This window comes from Phlebotomus papatasi, chromosome 2, assembly GCF_024763615.1.
Source record: "Phlebotomus papatasi isolate M1 chromosome 2, Ppap_2.1, whole genome shotgun sequence".
NCBI classification, from domain to species: Eukaryota; Metazoa; Arthropoda; class Insecta; order Diptera; family Psychodidae; genus Phlebotomus; species Phlebotomus papatasi.
The window spans coordinates 11,986,211-12,005,812 of NC_077223.1; the positions used below are offsets into that span (position 1 = coordinate 11,986,211).

The 19,602-nt window shown below is 35.8% G+C and overlaps 2 protein-coding genes across 2 annotated transcripts; one reads left to right on the forward strand and one right to left on the reverse strand.

The window, feature by feature from the left end:
* The first annotated feature begins 375 nt into the window (after positions 1-375).
* On the forward strand, positions 376-3,131 carry LOC129803758 (A disintegrin and metalloproteinase with thrombospondin motifs adt-1-like). The gene has a single exon (XM_055850540.1). It carries the CDS (start codon positions 471-473, stop codon positions 2,775-2,777), a length of 2,307 nt encoding a protein of 768 aa, XP_055706515.1. The 5' UTR covers positions 376-470; the 3' UTR covers positions 2,778-3,131.
* A 1,521-nt stretch (positions 3,132-4,652) lies between these two features.
* On the reverse strand, positions 4,653-13,691 carry LOC129803773 (uncharacterized). Its single transcript, XM_055850556.1, has 5 exons — positions 13,150-13,691; positions 6,446-6,654; positions 5,326-6,365; positions 5,108-5,257; positions 4,653-5,040 (listed from the first exon to the last, which is right to left on the reverse strand). Exons 2-5 carry the CDS (start codon positions 6,592-6,594, stop codon positions 4,775-4,777), a joined length of 1,605 nt encoding a protein of 534 aa, XP_055706531.1. The 5' UTR covers positions 6,595-6,654; positions 13,150-13,691; the 3' UTR covers positions 4,653-4,774.
* Positions 13,692-19,602: the final 5,911 nt, after the last annotated feature.

A 19,602-nucleotide genomic window follows, 5' to 3' on the forward strand; every position in this document is an offset into this window, starting at 1 on the left:
GATAGGGATACGGCAATACTGAAAAATGTGTCTCGACTACACTCACACACATTCACCAGTAGTGTACATGTACAGTAGACTCTCTCTCAATCGGGAATATGGGGCAAAATGTCATCCGGTTTAGCGATAGAATTGAGCGTCAAAGCCTTTGTAAATTCCACAAAAAGCGCTCAATTATAAAGAATCACGATAAAATAGGAAGAACTATAGAGAATTTGAGCGAATTAGCTTCATAATTAAACGTGAAAATTGTCAACAAAATTTGTCGCCCGATTGAGAAAGAGCCGATTGAGTGAGAATCTACTGTACAGCTATGTAGTCAGACTACATATATGTAGTCTGACTAGATACGGTCAGAATTGGCCCCCTGGAAGATGTCTCTAGGAATCCGTTAGAACCCGTATGCACTGAGTTTATAAAACTGACGAAAAGACATGGACAATCTCAAAGTTTAAAGGGAGTCTTCAACAATGAAGATACTTCTATTATTTGTGATTTTCTTTGTCGCGATTAGTGCCTTTCCTACTCGCAGTAACCTGCATCATTTCATGAACGCCAATGAATTGGGATACTACTTTGAGACTGATTCTGTTGACTATGTCCCGGATTATGAAGTTCTGCCCCTGGTTATCGCTGAAAGGAATGCTCTGGGTGAGTCTGGAGAAAGGAATATCCGCCTCAATTTCTCAGCATTTAATCAGCCCATAAACTTGGATCTCCTACCTAATCGTCAACTCGTATCACCTGAGATGCGAGCTGTAGAGATTGAGGAAGACGGGAGAGCTAGAGAAATCCCCCTAAAAGACCAAGATTGTCACTTTTTATCGTCTTCTCGGGATATATTGGCTGCTGTGAGTCTCTGTGAGGAGGTTGAAGATGCTTTGAGTGGCATTGTCTTCTTGAACGGTAATCCTCTTGAGATTCTTCCACTGAATACCCGTCTCCAGAGACTTTTATCAGCTCAGGAAGCTCTTCTGGAAGGTCCAGTTTCTCCTGGAATACCTCACATAATCCGCCGAGCTGTTCGTATTCCTCCGGAATTTTCTCAAGATTACACAATAAATAGTGATTTGCTGAATGCTCTGGACAGTGAAATTCCCATGGATCGTTTGGGATTCAGAGATTTGAAAAATACAGTGGAGTTGGGTGTATTTTTCGATGAGCCTGCGTATCGAGTTTTCGCGCCATTTTTCAATTATGACTCGAAAAAACTGAAAAATATGATACTAGCATATTTGAATGCTGTCCAGGCGCTCTACCATCATCCATCTCTAAGTGAGGAAGTTGAAATTGTAGTGGTATATATGGAAATTATGCGTCATCAGCCAAAAAGTATGCCCCATCACGGTGGAGAGAGGAATGCTCTTCTTGATGAATTTTGCAACTACCAGAAAAGTCTCAATCATCAGTGGGATTCTGAGTCGCAGCACTGGGACATGGCAGTGTATATTTCAGGATTGGATCTCTTTGCGTGGGAGAATGGAAAGCGCAATGGCGTGACAATGGGTTTGGCTACAGTTGGTGGAGTTTGTGTTCCAGACTACAATTGCGTTATTGCGGAATTTGGAGCTACAAATTCTCTTGGAAAACCATATCCTTCCACGGGATTCACTTCAGTGTTCATCCTGGCTCATGAGATCGGGCACAATCTGGGAATGCATCATGATGGCACTGGGAATGCTTGTCCGAAAGAAGGGTATATTATGTCACCATCGCGTGGTGTTGAAGGGGAAAGTACTTGGTCATCTTGCAGTGCTAATACCATACGATCCCTAAGACGCTTTGCAACTTGTTTGAAGGACAAGCCTGATCATGTTAAGGCTGAAAATGATGCTTGGATTTTTCAAGGAATTCCAGGTAGTACCTGGACAGCTAGAAAGCAGTGTCAAGTGCTTCTCTTGGATCAAGATGCTTTTGCCACGGAATCGGCTAGTATGTGCCGGAATCTCCACTGTCGGACACCAAATCGCAGTGGATTCTATTTTGCTGGACCTGCTTTGGAAGGTACAGAATGTGACACGGGGAAATCATGTCAAGGAGGAATGTGTCTACCTAGGAGGACTACTACAGAGCCCCAGAAACCCATAAGAGAGGGTGGTTGGAGTTCTTGGCAGAAAGAAAAATGTTCCTCAGGATGCATCCAGAATTCTCGTGGTTTTCAAGCCAAAAAACGTCAATGCACGAATCCTCCACCTCAGAATACTGACAAAGGTTGCGAAGGACATTCTTATGCTGTTGATCTTTGCCCAGATGATCGTCTCTGTCACCGAAGACGCTCAATCGAGGAGTTTGCCACTGGGAAATGTCGGGAGTTCAGTCGAAAACTCCCGGAGTTGCACAAAGGAGCTCCTGGAATGCAAGCTCCTCATGAAAATAATAGATTATGGATGAGTTGTGCCATCTTCTGTAAGCGTAGAGACACTGGAGCTTACTATACTCCGCGAATGGAGCTAAATGATCTGGGAATTGATCCATATTTCCCTGATGGAACTTTGTGTCATAAGGATGGTGGTGAGAATTATTTTTGTCGGCATCATCACTGTCTCCCGGAAAATTTTCATCTTCAGAAAGTAGATCCATGGCTTTTGGGTGAAGATGTTCCTGTACCAGGAAATGCTCTTCCGGATTCTGGACAGTTTGATGACAGTCTCTTGAAATATCACTCCTTGGACAAAAATGGACATCCAGAGTTAACACATCTCAACGTTGAAGATCTTCCGGATTGGACAGACGAGACTAATTGGATGGATAACGACTATATTGAACTCAATTTTTAAATGTTTAAAAAAAACAATCCTTTAATGGAAATTTAATTTATTATTCATTAATTTGCAATATATTTCAAATTGTCTGAAAATCTGTTAGGGATATTGCATTGTAAAGTTAATTTGTTCTGACCGTTCTATGGATTTTGCATGAGACTTTAATCAGCAAGAAGCGAGGCACACATCTTTTTTAATTTCAGATTTTCTAGAATTTACTTAGAAGTAGTTGGTGGGAATGCAAGGATGAGTTTAGAAGGAAATAATTAAAATTGTAGGTTCTACAATATGATGACTATTAATCAAATTTAATTTTATGCTACTGGCTGATTAAGGGCAGAATCACATTGACAGTAAAATGCTCATCGTATTTCCTTAATTTACGCATTTTCATTACAACTCTTACGCAAATTCTCGATTACCGTATTACCTTATCTCACACTCGGTGGCACTAAGTGAAAATAAAATATAAGAAAATTGAAGAAATAAAACGAAAATTCGATAAACGGTGAGCAAAAACAAAAACTGTACGATTAATTTCCCTTACAGATTTTCCTGCTCACCGTTTATCGAATTTTCGTTTTATTTCTTCAATTTTCTTGGTTTATTTTCACCTAGTGCCACCGAGTATGAGATAAGGTAATACGGTGATGGAAAATTTGCGTAAGAATTGCAATGAAAATGCGTAAATTAGCGAAATACGGTGAGGCTACAGCGAGCATTTTATTGTCAATGTGATTCTGCCCCAAAGCTGGCTATACATTAGACATAATTTATTGAAATATTTCTTTTCAATGTCAAATATTGACAAGGATTGCCTCCACATTGCAAAGATTTATTGACATAAATGTTTCAATATTGAAGAAAATTGTCCAGTGTGTAGGCAAATATTGAAATATTTGTTTCAATATGGAACATTTTATTCAATATTTTATTTCATTATTTTGAATGGCTACAAACTAGGCAAAATCATTTCAATAAAAAATTTCAAAGTCACATTGAAATAAAATTTCAAAGAAATTCTAAATATCAAATTTAGTTGATATTTCTTTCAATATTTTTTAATGGTCAGGAATCTTCGTCCTTCAGAACATCACAGAACTGCTGGATTTTCCTTGATCATGAATGAAAACACATCCAAGATCAAAATACAAGTCAAGACACATCTCTCCTGCTTCCCCCAGAAAATCCCAGATTCTTGGAATTTGGTTATATATTTTGTTCAATCTCCTCAAGAACCCAACTCGGTCAGCACTAATCACCTGCTTTCTCCAGAAAATCTCAGATCTTCTGGGATTTTCTTGAATATTATGCCCAAAGCACTTCAGATACATTCTGTGGTCAGAGGATTCCTGCAGCTTCCTCCAGAAATCCCACTTCATAATTTTATGATACGAATTGGAATCCTACAGAAGGAACGAAGGCTTGTGGTTGTAGCCACACGGTATGATACGAAGCATGATCCTGAAAGTCTGTGAGAATTCAAGTTATTAATTCAATTTGGCTTTTCTTTCCAATCTGAAGTGTTTTTGACATAATATACAAGAAAATCCCAGAAGATCTGGGATTTCTGGAGGAAGCTCCAGAAATCCTCTGACCAACTTGGTTATGTTTGGGTGTTCTTGACAAAATACGGAAGAAATCCCAGAAGATATGTGAATCCCTGACTAGACTGGTGTTTTTAATATTGAAGTTTTAATATTGAAGTCAATTTGTTCAGTGTGTAGGCAATTATTGAAATATCGGTTTCAATATTCGCTTCAATATTGAAGTTACTTTTCAATGTCACTTTGAAATGCTATTATTTCAATAATTTGTTTAATGTGTAGACAGCTTAAGTCCATAAAGTCAGAAATGTTAATGCTGTTGAAGCAAAACTAAAAAAAAAAATGAAATTTAAGGTAACTTTTTTTCACTTAAAAATCCGCCCAATTCATAAAATCTTCTACTTAGTTCTAAGATAATCACATTTTTAATTCTTAATATCTAAAATATTGGAGAATACTTCTGCTTTAGCTGACTTTATTGATCATTTTGGTGAGTTCTGTGTAGAGAATGCAATTTCGATTGCGAGGTTTGCAAATTTCACGGTGATCCAAATGTACGCCACAAACCTCTCCAATTCCCGGATCTGCTGAATCCACACCAACAATTCGCAAGTAGAGCACAGACATAAGAGTTAAGGCTGTCTCGATAAAACTGAAGACACGAATTTTCAGTTGTCCGCCGCTGTAGAGAGCTAAGAAGCGCCGATGGAGCTCCAAGATGCTCTTGCAATCTTAGAGAAAAAAATAATTTAAATTAAAAATCGATTTGGGAGAACTACTAACCGCAGAATGTCTTACTTTTCTGAATTTCTGTAAGTTCTACGGATTGACGCAGCAGAGGAAGGTTGAAATCAGCCAGAGAAGATCCACGATGTGGAACAGAGTAGAAGAGAATCCCTCGGCTTGACTGCCAAAGAGGGGCCTTTTCGGTACGACCACTTTCCCAGGCTATTCTTGAAAAAAAGACAAGCTCTATATAATAAGAAAATAGAAAATTTATTTATAAAAAAACCCACCATCAACAATAATCTGTTTGATGAAGATGCCTCCTTTGGAATGTCCCACCCAGACAATGGGATGCCCAACTCCAACCTGATGCTGAATCAAGAGCTCTGTCATCTCCCTAGAGCGTTCAACTAGAGATGTTCTATTGCGCTTCCGGACCCAAACTGGCCTCCAGAGATAGGGGTCCGTTGTATAATTAAGAGCTATCACTCTCACTCCGGGACAACTCAGTGGTAGCCAATCCCCTGGCCAACATTTGCTATAAGGCTCTCCAGAGGCATCTTCTACCATAGGTGGAGTTCCTGGACACTCTCGTACATCCTCCTCGGAGTATCGTGTTCGAAATGTTGGAAAATTTCTCTCTTCCCATTCACTACATTCCCCGTATTCCCCGTTAAAGCACTGAGCTAGATTATGCTGAGCCTCAAAACACATTTCCCTCAAAAGTTTCTCAAACTCTTCGTCATTTTGTAAAGGGTTGGAGTAGTGCCTTGCTCTTTTGGCTACATGAGGAGGAGGAGGAATTTGGTGAGAGTGACGGGGACGCTTAGGAGGACGAAGTGGTGGTCTTGGAGGACGCTGAACATTCTGTTGAATCCTCTGACGCTTCCCATTAGTATCCCAGAGACCCTGCTTCCATGTATTCACCTGAGAACCATGTAGACCATGGATGAAAATCACATCAGCCCGGATGGGCATTCCTGGTGGTGGTTCGGCTAAAACATTTAAAGTCACGCATTTTTCTGGCAACTCATCCAACTGTGGTGTTGGAATGCGGCCTGGAAGCTGGGCTCCCCGTCGGATTTTCATCATCTTCAGCAGAGGATCGATTTTATGTACCACCTGAACAGAGGAGAGACTCATGGAAACAGAATTGGCCGAGAAGGCCAAAAGATTCGTCAACATGCTTCGACTAGACCGCAGATTCCTCAAAGAGCGCAACACTCGAATACCTCGAATTCCATGCCAGCCTCTTATGACCCCATTCAAGATGGGCACCAGAAGTCTCATGAGTACGCCAAAAGCGACTCGCATGCGGTTACTTTGGGAGCTACAATATAGAAATCCATTGAATATCTGCAATAATATTTCTTGACCTTCCCCAATCAACTTAAATACTCAAATACTTACTCTATAGATACCGCCAAAAAGTCATTCCTGCGTGGCACAAGAGCCACATTTTCCTCCAAGTCATCTTGTGTATCTGCAGAAGGAGGATCAGAATTCATCGAGGTATTTTCTATCCTCTCAATTTGTAATGTTCGCGTATCTTGATGCATTTTCTTTCTAGTTTTATCTCAATCTTATCGCCTTACTGGCATTTGCTCCAATAATTTCATCTGAAATGACAAACATTTGTTAAAAATAGCAACAATAAGCCCAAAGAGGCATGCTAATTGAATTTTTTTACAGAGGAAACCTCCGGATGCTTGCAACTTGGGGTACATGAACTTAAATTTGCACGCATTCTAAGTTGCAAGAGCTCCGAGGTCACCTTTTAAAAAATTCAGTGATAAGCTTATCACTGGTCATTAACTGTTTTAAAACCTTTGAGTGCAGAAGCCCAACAAGAGAAATAAAATTCATAGAAATCGATAACAAAATGTTAGAGATAGAATCCGGCTAATTTAGGTACAACAAAGGATTTAGATTGAGGTGAAAGGAAAAGGTCCTAATCTCAGCTACAAATTACCAAAATTACATTAAAAAAATCATTGTTTAGTTTTCGATATATTTTACATCAAATTTTTAAAAATCATTTTTTGTTTAATATGCCCTTCGATTAAATTGAGTACGGGAGACTGGGGCAAAAAGTCACAAAACGGATATTTTATTTTTTTTATACTAGAACTCCCCAGAAATTTCTAATTAGCGCAGTTTTATAGGAAATTTACCGCTCTACAATTTTGTGAAAGTAATTTTCCTCTATTTTGTAAGGAAATACGTTTATCGAGCCAATTTCTAAAAGGTAATTTTGTGACTATTGTCAAAAATGCTGAGGCAAATCAGGGGCATGACGATTCCTATGTTTCCCATATGTTTCTGTCATGCCGAAAAAACTTTTGAGTTTATTAGCTGTTTTCTGTCATTGTAGAATGAATTAGCAAATAATTCTGATACAAAATAAAAGTCAATTTAGTAACGAAAAGGCAACCGAAAACCCCAGATGGGCAACCTATGTAGTTTTGGAGATATCTCGTGAAATGTGTACAAAAACAGGAAAAAAAATACACTAAAAGTGACTCCATTTTTCAGAGCTAATGTCAACCCCCTGGGGCAAATAGTATCAGACAATGGGTATTATGATATTTCGATTCGCTTCATTACAGCCTTCCCTAAATTTGAAAAAATACCTAGAGGACATATTTTCATAGAAATTTTATTTATCTACACCTTTGTAAAACACAGTTTTCTCTGCGAGAAAAGTGAGAAATAGGAAAAGCACTTTTCAAGCTATTTTGGAAAAAACACACAAAAGACTGCAAATCGTTTGACCAATGCAAACAACAAGCCGCGAGACATGATAATGACGTTTCTTTTCGCCGTCAGACATCAGAAATTGTTTCGCTTTTTTGCTACTTTTTGCTCTATACATTTTGTTACTTTTTACCCCAAGTGGCTATTTTTAATAAAAGGATTTCTGGAGAAAAGAACTTTTGTGAAATTCTAAAATGGATAGCGGATTCGTATTCAAAAAAATCCAAATTATTTAGAAAATATTCACCAATGCATCAATTTTGGAAAATAAGTAGGTAATAATTGTTATCTTCTGCAAGGAAAATATTTCAAAAATAGTGCTAAAAAGTTCGATATTTTTTATTTTCTAAATTTCTTGTTCGAATTCTAAGTAAGAAACTTATACAGTAAAAAAATGTGTAAAATGTTACTACTATAATAGTGCAAAATCGACCATTTTAGTTGTTTAATTTAAAAATGTTTAAAAATGCACAATAATTTGGTAATTTATTGTCACGTGATTGAAAATTACCACTATTATAGTTTAAAAATTTTCAACAACGTTGTTTAATTTGAAAATGTGTAAAATTTTCACACTATAATAGTGTGAAATCGGATAAATTAATTATTTAGTTGCGATCTGCGTGAAATTTCTCACTATTATAGTCATAAAAGATTTTCAACAATATTTTGTTATTTAAAACTGTTGAAAAATCCTAAAAATTACCACTGTTATAGTATGATTATAGTTTTTCACATTATTATGGTGTGAAAAAATACACAAATTTATTGTATTTTTTGTCACATGATCAAAAATTAACACTATTATGGTTTGATCATAATATTTCACACTATTATAGTGTGAAACCTTGGGTATTTCAACCAAAGTTGTTGAATTTTCATACAAAAGTTGGTGAATTTTTAAACAAAAGTTGTGTAAAAATTGTTGAATTTCTATTTAAGACATATACTTCAGTCGAGATGTTTTTCATTGGGCAAAAGTCATATAGAACATCAAATATTTATATACATAATAAGTACATCGTGAAGATCCAAGCATAAGATGTAATTATTTCGCATTAGGGATGATCCCAAGGAAAAAACATTACAAATGTCCAAAAAGGCAAAAATAAAACTAAAATAAACGAAATGAAATGAAAATTCAACAATTTTTGAGTTTACACACAAAAATTCAACAATTTTTAAATTCAACAACTCCAAATTCAACAACTTAAAATTCAACAACTTTAAATTAAACAATTTTGAATTAAACATTTTCTCCAAATTTAACACTGTAATAGTGGTGTGAAAGATTACACACTATAATAGTGTTAATTTTTTTTACTGTGTACGACATTGAAGAAGGTCTATGGAGGCTATCTATAGAAAAAAAATTGAGCCGGTATCTTTTTTACCTTGGAAAATCTTGAATTTTGAATTTTTCGATTTGTGACTTTTTGCCCCAGTCTCCCTTAAAGTTAAGATGCTTTGTAAAGGCATTGTATTAAACAAGACCTTTCTCAATTACCACTCAGAATCAAATTCTAATAATTAGAACTAAAACTGTGACCAATTTAAGATATATTGAGATATAAATGGTATAATCTAAAATTAAAATTCAAAGTCGCTTGTCAATATATCTTTCGTTCTCCCTCGAATAACATTTGTACTACGGACGAATGGAACGTGCGATTCATCCACTACAACATAATGTCCTTGTAAAAGTGATTTTGGGCCCGATCTGACGAAGTTGGATTTCACATCGAATCTCAGAAAAAGAATTAAATTAATGGACTAAATCTCTAAGCCTCATATATTTTTGCAAGAGTGTAAGACATTATGTACTCTTAACATAAGAGCTTCAATACTTTTGTACTTTAACTTCACTTTCCGCTTTTCTTCGTAAATTCAAGTACAGTAGTACGCTATAATATTTAAATAGGCACCTGTATTTGATTAATTGTTGCCTTCAATTATTATAAAGTGATGGGAAAATTAGACAAGAAAATTGTGTCGACTGTTTTAGTTGAGAAAATGAGAGAGAAATATAGCAAGAAAAAAATATTATAATTAGAATTTTAGCTGAGATTTTTTGCAATCTCAGCTTTTGTGGTTTGAGGTGGAATTCGACCTCGTCAGATCGAATCCAAACTTTATATGTACATGTTTTGACACTCATAGCCTATGAAAATCATATGCGCAAAAATCGCTTATTTACCCTCAAAATTAAATTGTTAGTTGAATTTTCACGGATTTTGAGTTGCAAGCACCTCGAAATGCAAGCGCTCTGATATCGCCTATAAGGAATCTCTGCTACCATAAGCTTATTTGGACTTATCACTGGTTTTCTCACTTGAAGCGTAAAAATTGTTTTAACATTTCTCAAGACATACATTGAGATCTCACACAATGAATCAATTTAATTGAAAAACTACCATATGACTAAATTTGTACACATGATCTCACGAAATGGGCAATTCTGCTGAGCTTTGAGAGTGGTCTTGTGGAGTCAATTGGGAAGTGAGTGGTTTTCGAGTGCCTTAATAGACTCGTCTTAAATTGTCTCTAGCTGAGTATATTCATGTGTGGCTTTTCCTTCGTCAAAGTCAAAACAATTAATAAAGGCAAGAAAATGCATTTGTAGAGTACATGGCTGAATCAGTTGCCATATGAATATTTTTAATGCAATTTCTGCAATTCTGCACATAGTGCTTTGTCTATAGAGAAATAGATTTTCTCTGTTGGCAAACAATTGACAATGAACGATAAGATACTATTTTCTTATCATGTCGACTAAAGCAGCCCAACCACAATCTGCTTATATTATAGAAGATTTAAAAAAAAAAAGTATGAGCGACGCAGAGATAAATTTAAACACAATTCTAGGCTGCACGTGGCTAGAACGTGCCCAATGAATCCCAAAAAGTTTCACAGACAATGTGAAGAATTCTTGCTTAATATCTTTTTTTAGTTTTTTATTTACTTGAATGTTCTTTAGACAATTTCGAGAAAGGCAGGAACTTTTTCCTAAGACTGTGTACTCTTGGCGATAGACTTTGACCTAAGATAATTTTTAGTCTTTAGTTTCTTGCAAGAAATCACCACTGTGATAGCTAGCCACACGCAATGAAATTTCCTTATCGCTTTTTTTTGTTAATTAAAATTTTCTTATAGAACGATTTTCATTTTTTGGGCTTTTGTTCCACATAAGAAGCAAAGTTTGATAAGAAATTTTATGTTGTAATGTAAACGAAAAATCACGTATAAACAGCATCTAGTGCAAGAAGACAAATTAAATTTATGATTACAATAAATACAAAATTAGTAACATCAATGTTTCTGTTTCAGTTTTGAAAAAAAAAACTTTTAGTAAATCAAACTAAAAGGAATTACCCTTATCATCGTCACATTCAATTGTTTTATATACATTATAAATTATAATGTACACGGTAAAAACTTTTGGACACTGACCAAAATATTGGAACAAGTTTTCCTTGCAACAAATTTTTTTGGAATCAATTTGTACCTAAAGAAAATTTGTTTGTTCCAAAAAGTTTTCTTTACAGTTTCGTTACAAAATACAGTTACAATTTTGTTAGAGTTTTCTTTTGGAACCGTTTTGATACGGTGGAATGTCTACAAATTTGAGTTGATTTAGTTTTATACAAATTTGTTCCCGAAATTTGGAACAAAATTTGTTGCACTCGGCTGTTTTGTTCCCACTGTCAGGAACAAATTGGTACATATTTTTTATAACAATATTATTCCTACATCTGGAACATATTTGTTCCAAAAATTTTCAGTGTCCGTGGACGAGGTAATTTTTGGAACGAAATTGTTACTCATTTGGGGAATCTTATTGTTCCCATTGTCGGGAACAAATCCGTGTAAGTGATTTGGTCTTACAGTTAAGCCCTATACTTCAGTCGAGATGGATTTCGATTGCGAAAGTTCATAAGGAACATCAAATAAGAATCAACTTAAGAGTGTTTTATACAGACGCGTGCATGACGAAATCATATGCGAGTGCTGGCAGCAAGAGGGGAAGGGAATCTCGAATTAAAAAAGTGAAACCATGTAACACTAAAATTGCCACAGATTTGGCGTCCTCTTCACTTCGGTGACGGGTGACTGAGTGTGAGAGGAGAGATACGCTTTTATACTAGACGAGCTATTTATTGGAACAAATTCATTACTATTATTGGGTATCTTTGTTCCTCCTAGAAGGTACAAATTTGTTCCAAAAATTTTCGGTGTCCGTGGATGAGCTACAATTTGGAACAAATTCGTTACTAACATTGGGTATCTTTTTGAGTCTCATAAAATGAACAAGATTATGCCAAAAATTATGGTGTCCGTGGACGAGCTAATTTTTGGAACAAATACGTGCCGAATTTTTTTACCGTGTATATAAAACAATTGAATGTGAATGTGTGTGTTTATAATAAATTTTTTTACGTAATCTAATAATTTTCTTCTTCCGCGATAAAAGACTTCAAATAAAACGTTAAATAATACAACATTTTTTTTTTAATAACTTTTTGCTAATTTTATTCTGAATATTTTATTTCTTCTATGTGCCAATCCTTGGTTTACGTTAAAACTCTACTGTTTCAAAGAATTGATGAAATATTTTAAAAAAGTTTCTCGAATAATTTTTTAGCTGTGAAATTATTAATTTCTGTTGCAATTATATGTTGCGAATACCTTTAAATATTAGGAGAATTCAATTAATTTTTTAGCAAGATTATCTCAGAATCTATAGTGATTTATAAATACTTTACTCGGCATTATAATTGATAACCGATAAATTTCCCTTGACCGCAAACAGGCCGTGTTACTCGGTTTGGCACAAACATTCGAACACACAAACCTCTTATCTTCAATTACTAGCAATTTATATGTCAGACAAAAAGCAATTTAAATTATATACTTCAATAATGAATTTGCTGAAAAATCATTTTGTTTACAACAACAACAGATATATATTCGTGCTAAAAAGTCCTATTTCCGGCTTTTTTTTCCCAATAAATGCAAATTTTATTTCAGGAAGTGAACTTTGAACTCTATAACTTTCGCGGTTCAGTGACTTTCGGCTGAAGAAAAATTTCTAGAGTCGCATTTGCAGAGAAGATTTATAGAGAATCAACATGTGAATTCGTAGGAATGTTTTCTGTAATACAATTTGTTTGCTTTATATACTGTTTTTATACTGTCTTATATACTTTTAAAAAAAAATTAGGTCATCGTCACATCAATATTATCCTAGCAACAAAAGGTGAAAAGTGAAAATTTTATAGTGATTGTATGAATGTCTATCATATCAAGTTAATTTTATCGTTGAATATGTATTGAATATTGTAAAAGTAAAATCTCACTTTTATTTATGTCAGATTAACCAGCTGAAAAGCACCTTTCAAGGTGAACTACTTGGTAAACACATTAGAAGTTCACAAGACATTTAATCATACTGTAAGCACACGATAAATTATTCCGTCTTAAGCACCTCTTGTGAGGCAAAATAGGGATATATTTTCTTCAAAACTGTTCTACAGCTGCTTTCTTCACAAAATTCCTTTGTCTCTATGTAACACACACCAAAATTTGCCCTCTCACACAGTTATTCAAATTTATATCAATTGCAAAAGTGAGTCACTTGCATAACACTATAATGTTCAATTCTTCGTTATACTTTTTGGAGAATTACTATACTAATATTTATAATTTGTTCCGTGGTTCCTTGTGATGTCTTTTTTTTAATCTTGCCGATATAGCAATTTCCACTCTTATAGACTTATTGATACTTTTTCTAGTCGAGATGGTAACTGAAATCATCCAACAGCTTAAGAATGCTATTCACAACTGAAAATAAACGCGGAAAATACAAATAACGCAAAACCATGCGCGAACAAACACTACAACGTTTGCTATTAAATGGGAAAATGTGTGAGAATTCTGTGATAGTAGATTTCCCAGGGCTGAATTCAGGAGATATTTTATTGAAAAAAAAAATAGTATAATTCTCAACTGTTTGGGCAAAGTTTGAGTGCATTATAAAATTTTGAACCGGTATTAAATTGATAAATCAATTTTTATCGGAAATGTAGAATTTTATCCTGGTTTTTGGGAAAATTTTAAATTGATTTATCAATTGGCTTAAAGATCGTTTATGAACTAGTAAAAAATAAGGAAATAACGTAGTGGAAAAACTTTACGAAATTATCGAACTCATGAACACAATGATACTTCCATGAGTTGTACCGTTGAAGTACTGAAGTACGGAGTTGTAACTATAGATGTCAAATTTCATGAAATTTCACGTTTTTCCGCCTATTGTAGATGGAGACTACAGTGAAATTTCATGAAATTTGCCATCTAGACTAATAAGTAACACTGAGAAAAAAGAGGGTGCGATTAACTTTTTTTCCTCATAACTTTAACACTTTTTAGGTGTAAAAATATATCAACATTTTTTAATGTTAATTTTACACCTTTTTAAGGGTAAAATTAACATGAGAAAGGGTAACTTTAACCCCCAATACACCTAAAAAGGGTAATATTTACACCGATTTCGGATCAATACTGCAGGGTAAAATTAACATTTCCGAAATGTTATTTTAACTTTTTCGGATTTCTCTCTGTGAAGGAACGTCTATGCATATTTATTTAAACTTAAGCGGTATTCAGGCTAGAGGTTCAGCCTAGTTCCCGAAGGTCTCAAAATCTTAAATGGCGAGCAATTTTATTGCTTTTTGAGAACCTAATATGAGTCATTTATCTTTAATAATCCAATCCTAAGTTAAATTTTCCAAAAAACATCGTTATTAATAAGAAATTAGATCAGTTAAACCATACGGCCAAACCTTAGGTCTAAAGCCCATATTAGAGGTTCTTTGTAACTTAAGTGTGTTCCCTGGCTAATCCCTCTGGGTTGGCTGATCCAAACGAGGGTAAAATTGAATATCATAAAGAACACATGATATACCTCAGCCACTTGGACCTTGGATTCTATCTCTTCGGTCATAACTACATACATGCAGCACAAATAGGTCCTTTTCAGGACCGACCCTGAATATCGTTTTAAAGGATATTGAGGGTTTATAACGCGGTCAAAGAAAATCTTATTTGTAAACTTTGTGTAAAGAATAAAATTGACGGCTTTTGTCTGTAGAAGAGTCACTGGGGCCTCACACAACGTCTATTAGCCCTTTAAGGACGATTGGGACACTGGTGTCCATTAAGAAAATAATTTTTCCTGACTACCTAAAATTATTTTTTTCTTATGTTCGTATGTAATTGCAAAGTAGAGGATTGAGGAATCCAGGATATTTTTTGCAAGTCTCCAACTATTTGCTATAAAGTAAATATTTAAGCTTAAAAATGACGAATTTTTAAATTCTCATATTGAAAATAAATTTGAATTATTTTTTATACTTCAATTTTTTTTAAGCAAAGCCGTTCTGGAAAAAGAAACTACAATACTCATACATAATATTTTCCATTTAAATGAAAATCATTATTCATTGGTATTGTCAGAAAATTGATTTAAATTTTTGGGCTATTTTTGTCCCTATCGCCCGTAGAGGTAAAAAATGCACTGAATCAGACTCTGTTGGATTTTCCAAAGTCAGATGTAAAACGTTTCATTGATTTTGTTTATCGGTTAAATTTTTCTTGTTGGTTTTTGGGTCCATAAAATGTGTCTCGTCGTTAAAGGGTTAAGGATCAGTGGGATGAAATTGGTGATTGAGAGGCACCGAACTCGTAGTTCAATTTTTACAAAATCGGACATTGATGCTAACATGGTGGTTCTCATGCATTCCAACAACATTGAGGCCATTTACATCGCCGCATTAGATCGGATTTGTTTAATTTTTCTCGATATAAACGGCAAATTCAATACGACACCTCGTATCGAATTGGATTGAATTCAAATTGTCCCAATTGTCCCAAACATTTTCGGAGCGCGCGAAGCGAAATTCGGAGTTGCATTTGACGTTAAAATTAACCTATCATTTGTGTTGTTTTGGTAAGGAAGTCGCACAAAATAAAACTTTCAGGACTTTTTTTTGTGTATTGGGCAAGGATATAGGCAACGACAAGTTTAAAAGAGGTGGCAAAGCAAGGAGACTAAGCTCGTCTTCTAAATTAATCAGGAGAAGGAGTTGTTGTGACGATAGACTCTAAAAAAATCGCAACCAAGAAGTTTTTGCAGAGTTCCTTAAACAAGGTATGAACGTAATGTTAAGCAAATTGTGTAGTTAAATTTAAGAATCTTAAGCAAAAAATCCAACTTAAAAATCGAAAATATCATTTTTAACCTCACAAAAATGGCATCCCGCTAAAAATCCAATTCAATCTCAACAGTAGTACGATGTAAACAGACAAGATTGGATTCGGATTTTGGGACAATCCAATCTCAATCTAATGCAACGATGTAAATGGCCTCATTGAGATTCTGAATGTGCTTCTTGAAAAATGTTCTATGATAACCATTTATGAATTCCTCTGGGATAAGAGTACAACGAACACGGCTAGGTAGGAAAGTCAGGAGGAATGGTATAAGAGCAAAGAGCTAACATTAATTTACTATGATAAACTACCAGTATCCTTTCACATTTAAAGATGGCGATAGGGTTACAGTCCTGATTTTATCTTTGTAGATACAAATTGAAATGGGAGTCTCTTGTAAAAAGAGTATTTTGCTCACTAGGGGGAACTGGGGCAGTAGTAAACATAGAGGTAAACACTACGATTTTTAATAAAATATTAGACTTCAGAAGACGAGGTCTATATGAATTTGTTAATACTATAGGGATCCTTGTTCACTGAAAAATGGTCAACATGGTCCATCTATTGTAGAAACAAAAATCAGTGTTTAATAATAATAATAATAATGCATATATTTAAATCACAAAAATAGGGTCACCCCTCTTACAATTGTGATTAAAGAACATATAGAAAGTAATGCAAAATATAATTCAGAATAAAGGAAAAAAAAAGAATCTTAATAATAAAAAGAAACAAAAGGAAAAAAAATGAGTAGATAAATAAGAAGCATAGAAGCTTCTAAGGTTCAGCCAGAAAGAATTCACGGATAGCATCCGCGGAATTCCGACTACCACACGGAAGAGAATTAAAAATAGTGATGCCTTTCACAAAAATCGTCCGATAAAGGCAATCACTGTTAACTTTAGGCACTATAAGACTCCGAACCCTGGCCGAACCCCCCCTAACCAAAAGAGTCGACAGGTACTTAGGACATCCAAATATCAGCAGGTGAAAGAGATATAAAACAGCTCTCATTCTCAAAAGAGATGGCAGATCACAACCAATGAACACATTTCTGTGAGGAGTGATGTGATCTCGGCGACTTAAGCCGCATATATACCTGACACAATCATTAAAGGACACTGTCAAGCGGCGAATTGTGTCACTATCCGCTGCAAAAAAGAGCTCTGCCCCGTAGATAAAAAAAGGAAGAAGAAGCGCTCGAGCGAGGATCAAGCGAGTGTCATAGGGCGTAATGTCCCGGAAGCGTCTAAGAGTGTAAAGAGAATAGTTGACCTTACGGCAAATAGATGTGGCATGATCAGACCATGAGAGTGTAGAGTTGAAAATAATACCAAGGTTTTTGACTTGATCAACAAAAGGGATAATTTCACCGTGTAGGTATAAAGGTTGAAAATTAAATGAGAGAGCTTTCTTAGAAATAACAATAGCCTGGGACTTTTTCGGATTCAATACTAATCCATTTAATGAAGCCCAATTTTCAATATTGGAAAGATTTGCGTTCATTAGAGAAAAGGCATTTGAAGGGTTGAAGGGATCACCCTCAACATAAATTTGAAGATCATCTGCGTAAAGGTGAAAAAAGCAATTTAGCAGCACAGAGGGTAAATCATTGATGAAGAGAGAAAACATGAGAGGGCCAAGAATTGAACCCTGACCGATGCCCTTGCTTAGGGAAGCAGGAGGTGAAATATCTTCACCAAATTTGACAACTTGTGATCTTCCTGAAAAGTAAGATCGAATAAGGGCAACAGCTGAAGATGAGAATTTGAAAATTGAGCACAATTTATAACAGAGCAAATCGTGAGGAAGACTGTCGAAGGCCTTTGTGAAATCTAGCAGAACTAGAATCACAAAATGACCTTGATCGATAACTGAAGAAATGTCATGAGCTACCCTGAGAAGGGCAGAAGTAGTGCTGTGACCCTTTCGGAAGCCCGACTGGAACTCACAAAGCATACCATTGTCAGTCAAATATTGAGAGATTTGCTCATGAAGGAGGATTTCGAATGCTTTTGAGAGAGAAGAGAGGAGGCTAATTGGCCTAAAATCAGAGAGAGATTTGGGATTAGATATTTTGGGAATAGGTACTACTAAAGCCCTTTTCCAACAGTCAGGATAAGTTGAAGTCACAATAATGTGATTGAATAGGTCAGTGAGCACTGGTACAATTACCGGGAGAAGAATTTTAATAAAATCAAGGGAGACGCCATCACACCCCATAGCACTAGACTTGACACAGGAGATAGCGTAAACCACATTTTCTTGCGAAACACAGCTGAAGCTAAAACCCTCCCAGGGCGCGGAAGGTAGAGAAGGAGAAGCCAAAATACCAGCTGAGGAGGACGAGAAAAAGGAACTAAAATCATTTGCATTAAAAGAATGATTCTCACTTGGCGAAATGGAGGGTCGCAGGCCAAGTTTCTTAATATTCGCCCAAAGTGTTCTGGAAGGGAGTTTAGGGTTGAGACTATTACAAAAATGTCGCTTTTTGCGAGCCTTAATAAGGCTACAAACCTTATTGCGCAGCTTTTTAAAACTTCTTTCATCCCTTTGCGAACCCGACCGCTTCCACTTTTTATAGGCTGTATCTCGGCGTTTAATAAGTGTTACTACGCCGTCATCAATCCATGGTGTGGAAAGAGGAGGAATAAGGAAGCGCTTCCTGGGCACAACTCTTTCGAACAAGCTAATAAATAAATTTGTAAACCTATCAACCCTCTCGGAGGCCGAAACACTCAGGAATACATCTCCCCAATGAACTAACGATGCAGCAGCACGAGCAGCTGAAGCATCACAGTTTTTAATATCTGATATTGTTTTGTATTTATTCTTAGGTTTAGGGAGACGCATACTATATGACACGCAAATCAGATCATGATCAGATATTCCTGGAAGAGGAGTCTGACAAAATTGAATGATTTTCTGCGAATCACAAGAAGGAAGAATTAAAAGGTCTAATAGTGACCCCATTCGCGTTGGATTGAACGGCACATAATAGAGAGAGCGTGCTGATAGGAGAGCCAAAAACCTTTTGGCTAAGGAAGTCTGTAATGCAAGGTTAACATTAAAGTCACCCATGATAACGAAGTTGTCATAAGACATCACAAAATCAAGGAAACATTCAATATCTCCAAGATTTGTTACTGGAGGAGGGTTATAACATGTGAAGATATTAAAGGTGACACTATAAGAAATTGCACGAGCACCGACATACTCAAGCTTTCCAAATGTTCCCGAGCAGAGTACTGAGGAATTGAGGCAATTGCGGACGTAGATGCCAACACCACCTCCCCTTTTTTGATTAGATCTGTCACACCTGAGGAACTGAAAGTCCCGAGCACCAACAGACTCCATGGAGTCAGAGGAATCAAGCCAGGTCTCGGAGACACACAGCACCGAAATCGAAAAGCCTCGAAGAAGAGCTCGAATCTCATCAACATGGCGCCTGATGCTTCGCGCATTAATATGCGCAAGCATGCAAGCGTAACGAGAATCAGCAGTAAGCTTATTTAGGCATATAGAAAGAGAATTAGAAT

Excerpts from the sequence above, each read along its gene's own strand:
- LOC129803758 (XM_055850540.1), top strand. The coding sequence starts at position 471 with ATGAAGATACTTCTATTATTTGTGATTTTCTTTGTCGCGATTAGTGCC.
- LOC129803773 (XM_055850556.1), bottom strand. The coding sequence starts at position 6,594 with ATGCATCAAGATACGCGAACATTACAAATTGAGAGGATAGAAAATACC. Across the intron at positions 6,366-6,445 it reads TTTTTGGCGGTATCTATAGA|CTCCCAAAGTAACCGCATGC; the intron begins GTAAGTATTTGA and ends TCTATATTGTAG. Across the intron at positions 5,258-5,325 it reads CAAACAGATTATTGTTGATG|CCTGGGAAAGTGGTCGTACC; the intron begins GTGGGTTTTTTT and ends TTTCAAGAATAG.